The 16,448-nt window shown below is 45.4% G+C and overlaps 1 protein-coding gene across 4 annotated transcripts in view; it reads left to right on the top strand.

Annotated features, from left to right (window-relative positions):
* WDR27 (WD repeat domain 27) overlaps positions 1-16,448 on the top strand; it is a 157,870-nt gene that overhangs the window by 80,363 nt on the left and 61,059 nt on the right. The window contains exons 26-27 of one of the 4 annotated variants that reach the window (XM_027602975.2): positions 5,668-5,788; positions 5,999-6,065. The exons of the other annotated variants lie outside the window; for them this stretch is intronic. Coding sequence (XP_027458776.2) covers positions 5,668-5,757 — 90 coding nt within the window. The 3' untranslated portion in view covers positions 5,758-5,788; positions 5,999-6,065. Of the gene's footprint in view, positions 1-5,667; positions 5,789-5,998; positions 6,066-16,448 lie in introns of those variants that run through there. 4 annotated transcript variants of the gene reach the window in all.

The following is a 16,448-nucleotide window of genomic DNA, read 5'->3' on the forward strand; positions in this document are numbered from 1 at the left end:
GAGAGCAAATCCCAAGCAGACTCCACGCTGAGCATGGAGCCCGACGCAGGGCTGGATCTCACCACCCTGAGATCATGACCTGAGCCGAAATGAAGAGTCAGATGCTTCACTGAGACAGTCAGCACCTCAGCTTGTAGAACATCGTACAGGTATTGCAAATATTTCCCCTCATCTGTGGTTTGCCTTTTTGGGTTGTAATATCCCTTAATGAACATAACTGTTGAATTTTTATGAAGTGCGAATTTTACTTTGTGGCCTGTCTGAAAAATCTTGCCAACCCAAAGCCTGCAAAGATATTCTCTATGTTTTCTTCTAGGAAGTTTATTGTTTGTATTCATACTTAGTGGTTCATTCAGTGGCATCAGCTGCCGGTGTTCCCTGACGGTACACTGACCCTTCAATCCTGCAAACACACGTTCTCTTCCACGTGGTTGTGGTAGTGACATTTTCTCTTCGCTGGCTGACTCTATTGTAAGAATACCTAGTGTGTAACGCGCGCAGCATACAAACTGTGTTAACCAGTAAGGCTTCTGCTCAATGGTAGGCTATTAGTTGTTACGTTTTTGAGGAGTCAAAAGTTATGTGTGGAGTTTTGGCAAGCAGGGGTTGGCATCCCTAACCCCCACATTGTTCAGGGATCAACTGCATTAGCAAAAACGTAGCATCCTAACACATTTATTCCTACAATTTCTGTGGGTCAAGAGTCTGGGCGTGGCTCAGCTGGGTCCTCAGGTCAGGGTCTCTGACAGCTGTGGCCGAGCTGTTGACCAGGGCTCTTGCTCATCTGAGGCTCTCCTGGCGAGGGGATCTGCCTCCAGGCTCATCAGCTTGTTGGCAGGTCCTGGATCTTTGTGGTTGTAGGACCGAGAGCCTCAGCCTCTTGTTGGCTGAGGATCAGAAGTCACCGCCAGCTAGGACCAGAATCCCCTGCCACTCCCTGCCAGGCTGGGTCCCCAGCAAGGCTACCTGCTCCGTCACCGTCCACAAGGGGAGAGACCCCAGCAGGACGATGCTGCAGTGTCCGTGTAACTGTGTCCCGCTGCTGTGCTGGCGGTCCGGGGCAAGTCCCAGCCCACCCACGCCTGGGGACAGCACACCACGTGTCTGGCCTGCACATCCTTCTTGAACTAATTGAACCAATTCGGGGAATAGAGAAAAGTATAGGTCAAGATTCATTTTTGTCTGTGCAAATATCTCTATTCACTCTAGCGATACTTGTTAAAATTACTTTTCCACTGAATTTTATTGGTGTCTTTGTTGAAAATCAATTGACTTTATAAGTGTGGGTGAAATCTCTCATTTAAGACTTAATCTTTTACAATTTTAAGAGACAGTTTATTAACTGAGTTGATTGTCCCACCCAGTGGTATGGGTGTCACTGTAATCATCTGGTGAAGATTATTTTCTTTCTAAACACCACCTCTGGAATGTTTTATAATCTTATGATTCCATTATGAAATTGAAGGCTCATTAATATTGTTCTGGAAAATACTCAATGCAATCACTGAATTATATCGTAATCAACCTTATGCATATGTGATGATCACAGTTTTGCTCTATTACTTTACCATTTTTATTTTTTCCTCTGGGTTTTTAGTGACAGATATAAATGATCAATGTTTATGGTCCTCCCTGCTGCCCCTTGGTCCTGCTCCCTGCCTGCCACACACACCTCTCCTCCAGGGCTCCGTGCCCAGCCCAGGGAGCACCCTGCTCCGCTGTGGACCGCCGTCCTGCACCCTTGTTCCCCCTCTGGAATGCATTTAAAAATGTTGGTAGCCAAACTCTTCAGTCTCCTCAGCATTCAAATGCCGTCCTCTGTGAACTTTCCCTGAAGCCCAGTAGGGCTCAGATCCCCCAAGTGTGAGCAACGGGCTTCAGAGCCCCATGTGAAGAGAGCGCAGGGTGCTGCATTCTCAACTTCCCAGTTCAGATGGGGCAGCTTCTGCCCTGGAATCTGAGTTCCTCGGGGTGGGGTGGGGGTTTGTTTTCATTCCTAGAAGTCGGTCTGACCACCAGTACAGAGCAGATCAATGCTCGCTGAACGCTGGTAAAATAAATCATTCTGTCTTTTATTTCTAATAGCTTTATTCATTTCCACATTGCCTAGAAGTTACAGTATTTTTCAGCTGAAATGCAAGTATTTCAGAGTACTTATCTTGTGGAGGCAGAAATGCACATCAACACACGGAGGTCTACAAAACTCATCTCTGAAGTCAGTGTACTTAGAAAGCCTTTGAAATAGTAAATCATTAGAAGCAGAGTGAGTTCTGTGTGTAAAACGCACCGCTTGGGAAGTATAACTAATCTTCCTTGGTGACTGCGTCACATCAGATGACCAATGCAGAGACTGTGGGTCAGCCACCACCGCCACAGAAACGGGACCTGTGCCAAAGACGCCGCACGTGAACGACATTCATTTTGCAATTTGGGATCCTCCGAGGCTTATGTTTTCTAAGGATATACCCTGCTTCAGGGTTTTCAGTGGGATACCCCCACACTGTTTTAGTGTTCAAAAGGGCATTTTTCCAGTAATGATTGTGTAAAGATGCACGAGTCCGCAAGTCGGGCCGTTAAAGCACATCACTGACTTACAGGCAAATGGCCAGCAGGTTGCTCATCTTTTTTTTATTTTCTTGGTCAGAGGAATCGCTGGTGTTAGTTACCCCCTTCTTCTCGCACAAACCGTCAAGTTTCCTTTAGAAGGCCACACATGGTCCCATCTGCCGTCTGTCTGTCCTGCCAACCTGTGAAGTTCTTGCAGACCTTGAGGTTGAAGGAACATGTGGGTCTGGCCGTGACCCACCACACACTTCTAGCCTCAGATACACAGACTTCGCTATTGAGTTTCTGAGATTTCCTCAGCTCAGAGAGAGCATTCATTCGGTGATTGCTTCATTTGTTCAGAGAATTAGGATTTGTTTGTTCATGTTTCATTGGAACAACAGCTTTCTGGAGCTGGAAGGGATGTGAGGGGGCTGGATTTTCTGTTCCTGGACCCAGAGTGTGGTGAGGCTCATAGCACATTCCTGCCATCTGTCCTCTCGCCGAGACCTGTGCCTGCTGTCCGGCCACACCTCTGGGCTCTGCGGCGTGTCACTGGAAGCCTGACTCCTAATGCCAGGACCACGTGCCCCAGGACTGGCTCTCATCAGCAGGCTCCCCACACACAGCAGCACCGCTGTGCCCCCAAGAGCACAGCCACATGCTGCCATCCATAGAGCTTGTCTCCGGCACAGATGCGGAGGCGCCCATGGTGGCCATGGCTCTGATCACACGTTGTCCCTGGAGTCTGACGGCTTTCTGTTTGAGCTTGCAAATGTCGAGCTTGAGGGGTACCAGTTATCTGCCATCAAGGATATTCATATGCTGACTATTGACAATTCTGTATCAGAAGTGGGAACACAATAAATTCTCAAGAATTTACATTCTAGAGGGACTCGAGGTGTTCTACAGCATCTGTCACGGCAAACTCCCCCCCTGCCGGTTATTTTTAAAGCAGTGATGCCTGGCGGCAGGGTGGCTGGAGAAATCCAGGATTAGGGAGAAAAGAGGTGTGAGGAAAAAAGACCTCATCAGGGAAGAAAAATGACAGGACATCAGATTCAAGCAAAAACGGGCTCTCGTAAGAAGCACCAGAGGACAAGGTGGGAATCCTTAAGTGAGAATTCAGTGCTTTCCAGTGAAACTTGACTGTTGGCATTTATTCCAGCTGGGTGGTACGGGTGCTCGCAGCCAGTAAGGAGTCTCCACGTGCCCCGGGCAGCCGTCTGCTCGGGGTCCTGTCCCCACCCACTGACTGTCACATGGATGTGTTCAGAGCCGAACCAAGGCAGGTACATGTGGCCTGGCCAGGGGAGTCCTACACGCGGGTCCCACCCGCTGCCTGCCCTCAGCAACCCTGCATGGCCCGTTTCCACGTGGCTGTGTCAAGACTCCAGAGGCCACTTGGTGCTCACACAACATAGGCACGTTCCTTGGAATTTCTGGGACAAGCACGTCAGACTCAGAGGCAGAAGCCCCATGCACGCTTGGTGCCGGCAGTGTCTTTTCACAGACTTACATCTGTGAGGAAGAACTGCCCAAGTCAGCTGCTGCCATTCAGTCCGTCAAATGGTGAAGCCCAAAACAAGGAGCCCAAATTTTCATGGGCCATGGGCATTCAGAAAATGAAATAAACACAGTAGAATAAATTACAGAAAATTAAACTATAATTACCAAATAATTTTATTAAAACAAGAATTAGACATCTGAATAAGCCACACAAAGTAATCACAACTCTCTCTTCTCCCGACACTTGACGGCAGAGTCACAATACTGTTAGTGGGAACTACGGTAGTTGTTCAAACAAGCAAGCCTGTCTGGCTGCAGGGTGTAGAGAAAGCTAGACTTGACCAGAGGAATATTCTAAAGGACCAGTTAGTTGTTCTCAACGATGCCTTAGCATCACTACTGAAGAAGGAAAGAGCCATGAAATGAAAAATAAATTCTCTCCTCCCAGTGGAAGGAAGGAAGGAAGGGAAAGGAAAGGAAAGGAGAGGAGGGAGGGAGGAAGGAAGGAAGGAGGAAAGGGAGGGAAGGAAGGAAAGACGGAAGGGAGGAGGGAGGGAGGGAGGGGGGGGGGAGGAGAGAAATGCAGCCACTGCAGTGAACCCAGACACCCTATTTCAAAGTGCTTTTCCTAATACCATGACCAGAGAAAGGAAGAGCAGAGGGTCCTCTGTGTTTAGATGTCACATGAACCCAGATGACATGACTGGCCTCTGCTGACATGTTACAGCAGTGAATCACATTTAAAACAAGGACTTGCCAGTGTGCTTTCATCACCAGAGGACTGAAGATGCTTGGATGTGGACTGGAGCCTGTGACCACGGGCCGGTCCCGAGGGGGCTGCACACAGAGCGGGGTGTCAGGGATGGGCTGTCCACGGGCCGGTCCCGAGGCGGGTGCACACAGAGCGGGGTGTCAGGGACGGGCTGTTCATGGGCTGGTCCTGAGGGGGGATGCACAGGGGGGCAGGGGGTGTCAAGGATGGGTTCCCCGCAGCGTGCACCAGTCTGTGCTCTGGTGGTCTCTGTGGTGCTGTTCTGAGGGTCTTCTGTTGCCACCGCATCCTTTGCTAAGGGACCATTTGGGTTGGGGCCATCCTGGGGCAGGGAGATCTGCAGACCTGGACCAGTTCTCTTTCAGAAATTGTAAATGGACCCTCTGCAGGTCTACAAAACATTACCATAAATGTAATTCATGGTAGACATCAGACACTCTTCTAGAAGTAATGGTTTATGTTTTAGTCTCTTTTAAATTTCTTCCTGATAATTGCTCCAACATTAGCTCCCAGTGCACAGACTGAACTTTTGGAATGAGGTGCTTGTAAGTTGAAACCCACACTGGGCTCACTGTGGCACGAGGGGCTGCTGCAGGGTCTGAGCCCATGGGAGGCTTCCTGAGGTCAGTGCATTGATGTCATCAGGCCACTCTGCTTCAGGACTCAATGCCATTTTGGATCACTGTGTTCTGGAAATGCTTTCTTGAAATTTTTAAGCAATCATCATGACAACAATGTTTATTTCGAACCAAAATATGGCTTCTGCCTGCTTCTGGAGTTGATTAACTAGAACTCTGGTCTCCGCTGAGATGAGATGTTGACTTTGCAAAACTGCTTCCTAGGTTGGAAGTGGCGCTCCAGTTAAACCCCGGAAAGTCCGGGGCGTGCCACGTGACTGCAGCGCGTGCATCGGAGATCCACCTCAGCCTTAGCGCCAAGCCGCAGCTGGTGAGAAGCCACAAGGTGCGCGTGCTAACTAACATCCAACTACTGATTTTAGCCTGATAGTTGCGTGTTACAAACAACTACTTCTGCGATAGACTGACAATTCTGTGTATTTTAAATTTCAGTAACTAGTTAGTAGTTGCACTGCAATGAGCAATGAACACAAAATGTTAAGCGTTTTCTTTATTGCCTGTAAAACCGAATGCTTCTTCTCCACTTACTGCTTAGAGGTTAGCTGCACGTGCTCTGTATCCCACTGTGCTTCCCCTTTGGGTGAAAAGATTTGGAGCCTCGACACTGATGAATGAAAACGCCCCGCTGGAGAGAAGACATGTTGGCCCCAGCTTACAAGGGTCTGTTTCACCTTCATGTTCTCGTTTCATCTACCACTTTGGATGGGAAAACTATGTACACCTGTTAATTCAGGGTGAAGAATTCAGAAATTTTATTTAAATGACTCAGGGCCAACTTGGACCATTTTGGAGCTGGTTATAAATGATGAGATAGAATGACAGTTCAGTTACTCAGGGTTACCTGTCTGCCCACCTTGACTATGAGAAACAGCTGAGAGCTGGGAGGTAAATACGACAGTCTCTGAGCAGATGCAGTGGACAGCGTGAAGTGTATGCACTCAGGGCACGTGGTAAGCCGGGGATTCTCTCCTAAACCGTCCTCACGATGCTGCAGAAGCTCCGCCCCAGTGTGGATGGAGCCCAGGAGGGCGGTGCCCTCCCCTGCATGTGGGGGCCTTGCGGTGGCAAGCGGGGTGCAGCCAGCAGGTGCATGCGGTGGCTACGCCCCGCAGGGCTCCTGGCTCCCTGTCCTGGCGGCTCCTTCCCTCCCCCTCTGGGTGGGTGGCACCAGGCTGCTGGCCCTGGTCCCTCTGGGCGGGGCCGCAGACACCCCAGGGCAGATGTCCAGAGCTCTACCCACGGGAGCCTTGTGGCCCCGCCTGGGTGTCCGCCCAGCGCGGGAGGCCAGGTTGCAGCCCAGGCCACTGTAGAATCTGGAAGTGGCAGGATGTTGAGAACGCTTTAAACTGGGCCTGACTGAGGGCACCTCTGTGGAGGAAGTTGGATCCTTTCCCCCACAGTTTACCCTAATGGCCATGTGTGTGTCATCTGTTACCTTTAGGGAATCCATGTACACACACAGCCTCCCGCATTATGCCCCCCCCCACGGGGAGCACTTGTTACAGTTGTGAACCCACACGGACAAACATGGTCACCCAGAGCCCACCCTTGGTGTTGGATAGTCTGTGGTTTGGACAGGTGTGCAGTGACAGGTACTCCCCATCACGCTTTCACACAGAGGGGGCTTCTGTGCCCTAAGGACCCTCTGGGCGCCCCTCTCCATCCCTCTCCCAACCCCAGCCCTGGCAACCCTGTCGTTCACTGTCCTCACGCCTGCCTTTTCCCGAGTGTCATTCATGGAGGTGGGATCACACAGCGTGTGGATTCAGACCGGCTTCTTTCACTTAGCAGTATGCCTGGAAGGTTCCTCCCTGTCTTTTTAGTGCCGAGCTACACTGTATTGTCTGGATCGTTTTCTTTACAGTGTCTGTCATTCAACTCTTTTCTTGTGTCACCACCCCGGCAGAGAGCCTGACTAGAAGTTCGGGAAGAAGCCTCATCTGAAAGGAATTTTTCAGTACTTCGCCGATAAAGATGACTTTTTTTTTTAAAGATTTTATTTATTTGACAGAGAGAGACACAGCAAAAGAGGGAACACAAGCAGGGGGAGTGGGAGAGGGAGAAGCAGGCTTCCCGCGGAGCAGGGAGCCTGCTGCGGGGCTCGATCCCAGGACCCTGGGAACATGACCTGAGCCTAAGGCAGCGGCTTAACGACTGAGCCACCAGTCGCTCCAAGGATGACTGTTGATAGGGAACCATTACCGGTTTTAAGTAGGAATTGGTGTTGAAGTTTATCAGATGTTGTGTACATCCATTCAGAATATTTTTTTCTTTTTTAAGATTTTAATGTGATGAATAGCGCTTATTGATTTTTCTAGTATAGAACCACCTCTTATTCTTCCAAAACCCTCAAATTGGACATGATGTATTGTCCTTGAATAGTAAGCTAGGTTATCAGGTCCAGTGATTTCTCCCACTCGATTCCCTTTTGTCAGGATTGTCTTTCTTATTCTAGGGGTGTGCCCTTCCATATGAACTGTAGAGTAAGCTGTATCTACAAAAGTCCTTGTTGGGATTTTCATAGGAATTGCATTAAACTCATGTATCTATCAAGTTGGGGAGAGCTGACATGTTACTATGATGAGTCTTCCAACCCATAAATATGGTCTGTCCTTCTCTTTATGTTGACATTTGATTTCCTTTGTCAGCATATTGTGATGTTCAGTTTACCTATTCTGCCATATGCTTTTTTTTTTCTTTTTAGATTTTATTTATTTGAGAGAGAGAGAGAGACAGAGATAGTGAGAGAGAGCACAAGTAGGGAGGAGAGGGAGAAGCAGGCTCCCCGCAGAGCAGGGAGCCCGATGCAGGGCTCGATCCCAGGACCCTGGGATCATGACCTGAGCCGAAGGCAGTCGCTTAACCAGCTGAGCCACCCAGGCGCCCCTCTGCCATATGCTTTTAAAAGTTATATCTGGTATATAATTTTCTTTAATTATAAATGATACTGTTTTTAACATTAGTTTCCACATGGTAATTATCAGTATATGAGATGAGATTGAATTTTGTGTGGTGTGACTTTGGTCACATTCTAGGAGTTGCTTTTTGTGGTTTGTTTTTTGTGTTTTTTTTTTTAGATTCCTTGGGATTTTTATGTAGACAATCATGTCATCTGTAAATAGGGACAGTTTGCTTCCCCTGCAATATGCATGCATATTGTGTCTTACTCTTGCCATATTGCAAATGTTGGAGCTCCAGCACGGTGTTGAGTAGGAGCAGGCGTCCCTCCATTCTCCCCAGTCAGGGAGCATTCCATCCTTCACGTTACATGTGATGCTAGCTGTTGGTGTTTTGCTGATGCTATCAAGTCTTCTTCATAAATTGCTTTTATCACAAATGTGTGTTGGCTTTTGCCAGATGCTTTTTCAGGATCAATTGATATCATGCAGTTTTTCTTTAGCTTGTTGATAGGGTGGACTGGTATTTTGACACTGTACAATGTCATGTGTCACTACTGGAAGATCTGCTTAACTAAGTGGACTGTATTTTTCATGTGATTAATGCATGATGTTACAAAAACATGCATCGGTAGAGATCCATTCATTCACAGTGGAAGATAGACCAACTGAGGTTAGTGGGTAACAATACAGTCATTGATAGTTTCAGATTCCACGATTCACATAGCCTTTAGGAACACGCACTCATCATATTTTGGAGCAGCATCAAAAGAAATTATTCGCGATCATCTGAAAGGACTGTGAAGAATAGTTCTTCCATTCCAAATAGTCTTCAACCAAAACAACATATTGTAAGAGTCTGAATGCAGAAGCAGGTAGAACCCAGCTGTCTCCCATTGGGTTAGAGGTTGTGATGTCATGACACTCATCTCACTAAATTTATTTTTGTTTTGAAAATTTGTTGTTTTTCATAAAATAGGTTATTTATGTAAAAACATAATGGATTTATCATTGTTAGATGAATTCAAGTATAAATTTATTTTTATGTATTTTTTTTTAAAGTTTTATTTATTTATTTATTTGACAGAGAGAGACACAGCAAGAGAGTGCGCACAAGCAGGGGGAGTGGCAGGCAGAGGGAGAGGGAGAAGCAGGCTTCCTGCTGAGCAGGGAGCCCAATGCAGGACTTGATCCCAGGACCCTGGGATCATGACCCGAGCTGAAGGCAGATGCTTAACGAGTGAGCCACCCAGGTGCCCCTAAATATATTTTTAAATTCTCAGTTTTAATTTATAATTTTCTAAATATTGGTAAATACAATCTATGTAAACAAAAGGTCTTTGTGGTTCTCAATAATAAATTTTAAGAGCATGAAGGGATATTGAGACCAAAAAGTTTAGGAACGGCTACTTTATGATAGGATTATTCTGGCTTTAAATAATTTCTTAGATTCATTTTGGAAAGATATTTTTCTAGAATTTTTTCTTTTGCTAAGATTTAAAATGTATTGGCATGAAATTGTATTCTCTTACCATTTATTATTATTTGATTTTTATTATAATTTTAAAATTGCGATAGTGTTTGAAACTTATAGAAAAATTTTAAGAACATATGAACATTCTATATAGTTTTTACCAAGAGTAATAACAATTTTATTTTACATTATTTTTTAATTGACTTATTATTTATCCATCCCTTCCTTCTTAATCTCTGCATGTAGCTATTTAGCATTGTGGCTATTTAGCAAATTTCATAGCATGAAATTTGGCTAGTCCAAATTGAGATGATCTATAAATCTAAAATACACATCAGATTTTAAAGACTTGGTACAATAAAATATAAATTTTTTATTAATTTTATATTGATTGCATGCAGAAATAATATTTTTATATACTGGGTTAAATCAAGTATCAAAATTAAATCATTTGTTTTTATTTTTTAGTGTGACTTCTAGAAAATTTTAAATTATACATATGGCTTACATAGCATTTCTCTTGGATTGCATATATATAAATTTGTTTTTTGAAATCATCAACAGTATGTTGGAGAAATCTTCCCCTTTATGTCTGAACACATTAGGATGCATTTCCTAAGAACTATGACATCCTCTTACATACATAGAGTATGGTTACAAAAATCAGGGAATCTAACATTGACACATCCAATCTGCAGTTCACTCCTAGCTCACAGTTACAAACCCTTTATAACCTTTCCCATCCCGGGATGATGCATTTCAGGTATTAGTATATCTTCCTAGCTTCTCCTAACTGGACATTCCTCTGGCTTTCTTTGTTTTCCTTGACCCTGTTTTTTTGTTTGTTTGTTTGTTTGTTTTTTTGAAAACCACAGGTCAATTCTTTCATAACATTTCTTCCTTATTAGTTGCTTTTTTGTCTGGACGGCCACAGAGGTGGTGTTCTTAGATCAGCAGCAACATGATATTGGTTTGTCCCAGTCACCTTGTGGACGTTTGTAACTTGTCTAAGATACTGTAAATCAGGCTTCTTTTTTGTAAAGCCAGTATTTTTCCTTTCATAACTCATAAGCAGTTTGGAATATAAATAAATATCCTATTTATTATCAAACTTTTGCCTACTAATTTTGGCATTCATTGAAGAACTCTGGCATTTTTGGGTAATTGGTTTTTAAAAAAGAAGATGACAGACTTCAATAAGAAAACTGTTGAGGACAACCCCTGCACACCAGCAGGACTCACACATGGTTTTCAGTATGTGGGAGCTGGACTGTGTTTACAGGCACGTGTGCATAGACCGGAAACCAGGAGCCCCTCACCAGAAACCCGGAGCCCCTCACCAAACTGCAGGGTCCTGCAGCCGAGCTAAGCAAACCCAGATGTGGGGACAGAAGAAAGGGTTGGGAAAAGAACTCTATAGGGAAAATATCTCCTTGTGGTTCAAGAATGATCTAAAGCCTCAGAACCTTAGCTTGTAGAAGGCAGGATGGCTATCCCTAGGTCTTTAAAGCAGGATCTGGTGGAGGAACCCACCTGTCTCCTCGACCTCCATATCACTGAATTGGGTCCAATGTTGGAAGTTTTAGAAGACTGATTTTAGCTCATTGTAACAGAGAGCTTTATAGTGGTTAAAGTGGCTTAAAGGACTACATTCTGTTCACGAGGAGTTTCTACCCTAGGCAGGACGGGAGGGTGACCTCTCCCTGGGGACCTACAGGCGTTTGACATCCTGGGACCATCAGGGTCCTACCCCCATGCATCACAACTTCAAATATTTTGTTATGGAAAAGTTTATGCATCTATTCAGCATAGAATGGGTCCCGTGTGCCTGTCGCTGGCTTCAGCAGCCATTGCTCATGTCTTGTCTTGCTTCCTCTCCCCCACCCCCAACACACACCCTGTTCTGGGAGAAACCCCTGGGAAGGTGCACTTTTGGCTGTAACTAATTCTTTTTTTTTTTTTAAAGATTTTATTTATTTATTTGACAGAGACAGCGAGAGAGGGAACACAAGCATGGGGGGGGGCGGAATGGGAGAGGGAGAAGCAGGCTTCCCGCCGAGCAGGGAGCCCGATGTGGGGCTCGATCCCAGGACCCTGGGACCATGACCTGAGCTGAAGGCAGCTGTTTAACGACTGAGCCACCCAGGCACCCCTGTAACTAATTCTTTATATAGTAATACCTTCAAAACTTAAGGACTCTTGGCCATGTGTTTTGAAACAGCTTGTTGAGATATGTCTATATACTTGTGGCCATAGTTTTGGTGGTGATGCCCATCCCCCTGCTTCTGTCCATGCTTTCTAACACATTAGTCCCTTCCCCCATCTCTCACCTGCCCCCCCGCTTCCCCACCCTGCACCCAGATGCTCTTCCTAGAACACAAACTAGATGTCGTTCTTACTATGATAGTCTTCCCTCTTCTGCAGGGGAGCAGAGCTTAGACCCGGCCCACTTCCCGGCCTCCTCCGGCCTCCTCCCCATCCGGCAGGCCCATCCCCAAGGGCACATTCTTCGGTTTCTCACTTGTTTCTGTTTCATACCAGGCTTTCTCATGTAGGAGTTTTGCACTTGCCATTCTCCTGACTAGAATGATTTTCCAGAAACTTTCTCATGAATGGTTTCTTGCGCTTCAGATCCTGGCTCACAAATTGTATCTTCAGAGAGAACTCCTCTGACCAATTTAATGCAGCCCCCCCCCAATCATTCTCATCTCTGTCTGGTCCCCTGTTTTATGTTCTTCATAGCACAAAGGTCTCAAAACATGTCTGTGTATGTATCTGCTGGCTTATCGGCTGCTTCTCGAGTAGAATATCTGCCACATGAGACAAGTTTAACGCCAGGAAGGAAGATGTTAGGGCCTGTTTCTCTCCCAGTTACTAGGAATACCAGGGGGCACGCCAGGGAAAGGAAAGAAGGCAGGTAACCTGGACTCTACTCTCTGTTAATATGGTGATAACCAACCTCCTGGTAGATGGACTCATGGTATTTCCTGGAGAGACAGTCTTTGCCTAAGTGATGCTTTTAGCAGGTTGTCTTTGGGTCAGAATTGCATATGGTAAATAAGTCTGTGACCTATGGATCTGTGAGTCACGGCTCCCTAGAGCATGCCACGCAAGCTCTGCAACTAGCTGAGGTCGAGGATGGGGATGCCTCCTGATGGGACTGCTTGCCACAGTAGGACTGAGCCTGTGTCTGACTCGGAGACCGGGCGGAGGAGGCATCTGGAGAGCTGCGGGGGCGTCTCAGGCCTCTGCCTTTCCTCTGCCTCTGGACGGCTGTGTCCTGGGAATCACTGGTAAAAGTGGTCCTGGTAAGTGCTCTGATTAGTGTGGGTCTGAGTTAGCATCTGATCAGTTTGGTAGCTCAGCTGCCCAGCCCCCGAGCCTGCAGCAGTGCTTGGCTCAAAGAGCATTTAATTAGTATTCGTTGCATGAATGAACACAATCATACATTTTGGGGGGGGTGATGGAATTTAAAAAAGCCATATTTTTTTAAATTTTTTTATTGTTATGTTAATCACCATATATTACATCATTAGTTTTTGGTGCAGTGTTCCATGATTCATTGTTTGTTCATAACACCCAGTGCTCCATGCAGAACATGCCCTCCTCAATACCCATCACCAGGCTAACCCATCCCCCCACCCTCCTGTCTAGAACCCTCAGTTTGTTTTTCAGAGTCCATCATCTCTCATGGTTCGTCCCCCCTCTGACATACTCCCCTTTTCTTCCTCTCCTGTTATCTTCTTCTTTTTCTTTTTTCTTTTTTTTTTTTATCATCTCTTGCCATAAGTTATATATTTTATTATATATTTTTTTTTAAGATTTTTTTTAAAATTTATTTTATTGTTATGTTAATCACCATATATTACATCATTAGTTTTTGGTGCAGTGTTCCATGATTCATTGTTTGTTCATAACACCCAGTGCTCCATGCAGAACGTGCCCTCCTCAATACCCATCACCAGGCTAACCCATCCCCCTACCCCCCCTCCCCTCTAGAACCCTCAGTTTGTTTCTCAGAGTCCATCATCTCTCATGGTTCGTCTCCCCCTCTGACATACTCCCCTTTTCTTCCTCTCCTGTTATCTTCTTCTTTTTCTTTTTTCTTAAAATATGTTGCGTTATTTGTTTCAGAAGTACAGATCTGTGATTCAACAGTCTTGCACAATTCACAGCGCTCACCATAGAAAAAAGCCATACTTTTATAGCATTTTTCCTCATTTTTAAGCAATCCATGTCAGAATAAGCCAGTTTTATTTGTTCCATACTTTAAGTGGTATCCTCAGATATCTAGAAATATGCCCAGCTTTATAGTGACAGTAGCTAGAATCATGGTTCATAAAGATAACGGACACAATTTGGAAATGTTCCGTGGCTGTGTGTGCTGGCTGGTGGCCCACATGGGGTCAGTGTGTGCTGACATCACGCGGGCACGCAGCAGATGTGTTGGCAACAGCTTCTCTCCTTCAGGGGATCTCCAGAGGACCAAGCCCTCAAGTGAGAAATCCACAGCGGGTTTCTGTCATTGGAACGGTGAGCACAGTGCTTCGTCCTTACTCCTTTGCAGCCTGTTTTGTTATTGGCACGGAAGATGACTTCATATTTTCCAGAGCTGACGTCTTTCAGGCGTGCTGGTAGTTTCTGTAAAGTGACCCCTCGGTCCTGCCCCTTTACGTGGACGTTCTCGGGGGACGAGGTCTGGACCTGCTGGGAGCACTGCCCCAGGTCTGAACTTCACCTTTGACCTCCTCTCTCATCCTTCCCGTGCCTACCCAGTTCTGCATCCTGCCCACTTTAAGAGAGACAGGAAGTCCCCAGGTGTGCGTGGTCTTGGTTCAGGCAGGTAACGCACCATTAGGTTAGTATACCACATTTTAAGGCCAGAGCACAGTTATTTTAACCTGTATTCAGTACATCTGGGCAACACTTTCTAAACCTCATTTCTCAGGATAAGGTGAACTCCTGGAAAATATCTCATTGCTTTTTAATTTTGCCTTTGGTTTTCCATGATTTATGTCTGATTATAAAAGAAAAAAAGAAAAAGGAATTTCTAAAGATGAGTCTCTTTTTCTCCGTGTTGCTGATTTTAATTTTTAATTTTATTCATTTATTTTAGAAATAGAGCGAGTGAGTGGGGGGAAGGGCAGGGACAGAGGGAGAAGCAGACTCCATGATCAGCCCAGAGCCTGATGCAGGGCTCGATCCCGGGACCCTGAGATCATGACCTGAGCCGAAATCAAGTCAGACGCTGAACCGACTGAACCCCCCCAGGTGTCTCTGTTCCTGATTTTAAGAAATTGAAGTACTTCATGGTATTCCTGCATGGCTCTGATGCCTTGCAGTTGTCAGACCCGAGATGATCTAATAATATGTCTTTGAGTTGTAAAGGAAGTGAAGAAGGGGAACATGGTCGCTAAGCAGCATTCCCTTATGACTGGGGTGCCCGGAAACTGTCTTCATTCTCTGCACTTTTATTGGCTGCTCCTTTGCCCTCTGGCCCCCGTGATGCTGCCAGGTGATACCGCACAGTGATAGAATATCAGGCATGGGGGGCCCCTAATCATTTGATTCTATGTGTAGCCTGAAGAAACTGACTTCCCAAAAATGCTAGAACCAGCTGATAGCAGAGCAGGTGTTATGGAGGTCTCCAGGATCCTACACTGCTCCTGTTTGCCCACCACACACAGTAGTCTTTCAGTACAATGGGGAATTTGACCTACGAATGAGGAGCCATTTTATTTTCTAGATAAGTCATCTTGTAAAACTATACTTTAAATGGTTCACAGAAAATTCAAAAGGTATTTATAGACGAGTAGAGAATACAACGCAGCTGAGCCTTGAACAACAGAAGTTTGAACGGTGCAGGTCCACGTATGTATGGATTTTTTTGATAAATATGGTAGATCCCCTAACGGGGTTTCTCTCATGATTTTCTTAGTAACATTTTTTTTTCTCTAGCTTACTTTATTGTAAGAATACGGTGTGTAATACATGCACAGAATATGTGTTTATTGACTGTTTGTGTCATTGGTAAGCCTCTGGTCAACAGTAGACTCTTGTACTTGAGTTTGTTGGGGTCAAAAGTTCTCTGTGTATATTCTACTATGTAGAGGTGGGTGCTCCAAACCTTCCATTTTTAACCTAATGACCCTTACGTTTCCATCACCAGCTTTCACGGTCAGCAACACCCAGCCAGTCTGTTCATCTGTCCTAATCCCTTACCTTGAGGTCATTTTGAGGCAAATTCCAGGTGGCATTTCATCTGTAAATATTTCAGTATGTGTCTTTATTAGTTTTATTGATGTATAATTTACATGACTTAAAATTGACCATTTTTAACTGTGCAATTCAGTTGCTTTGAGTGCATTTATATATTGTGTAACCATTACCACTATCTGTTCCAAAATATTTTCTCCACCCCCAAAAGAAACCCCTGTACCTATTAGCAGTTGGTCCCAATTCCCACACCCCAGGCCCCTGGCAATCACTGATCTTCCCTCTGTCTTTGGGTTTGCCTGTTTTGAATATGTCATAGGAGTGGAATCTTACGATAATGTCCTTTGTGTCTAGTATCTGTAGCGTAATGTTTTCGAGACTCATCCATGTTGTACTAT

This window comes from Zalophus californianus, chromosome 7, assembly GCF_009762305.2.
Source record: "Zalophus californianus isolate mZalCal1 chromosome 7, mZalCal1.pri.v2, whole genome shotgun sequence".
NCBI classification, from domain to species: domain Eukaryota; kingdom Metazoa; phylum Chordata; class Mammalia; order Carnivora; family Otariidae; genus Zalophus; species Zalophus californianus.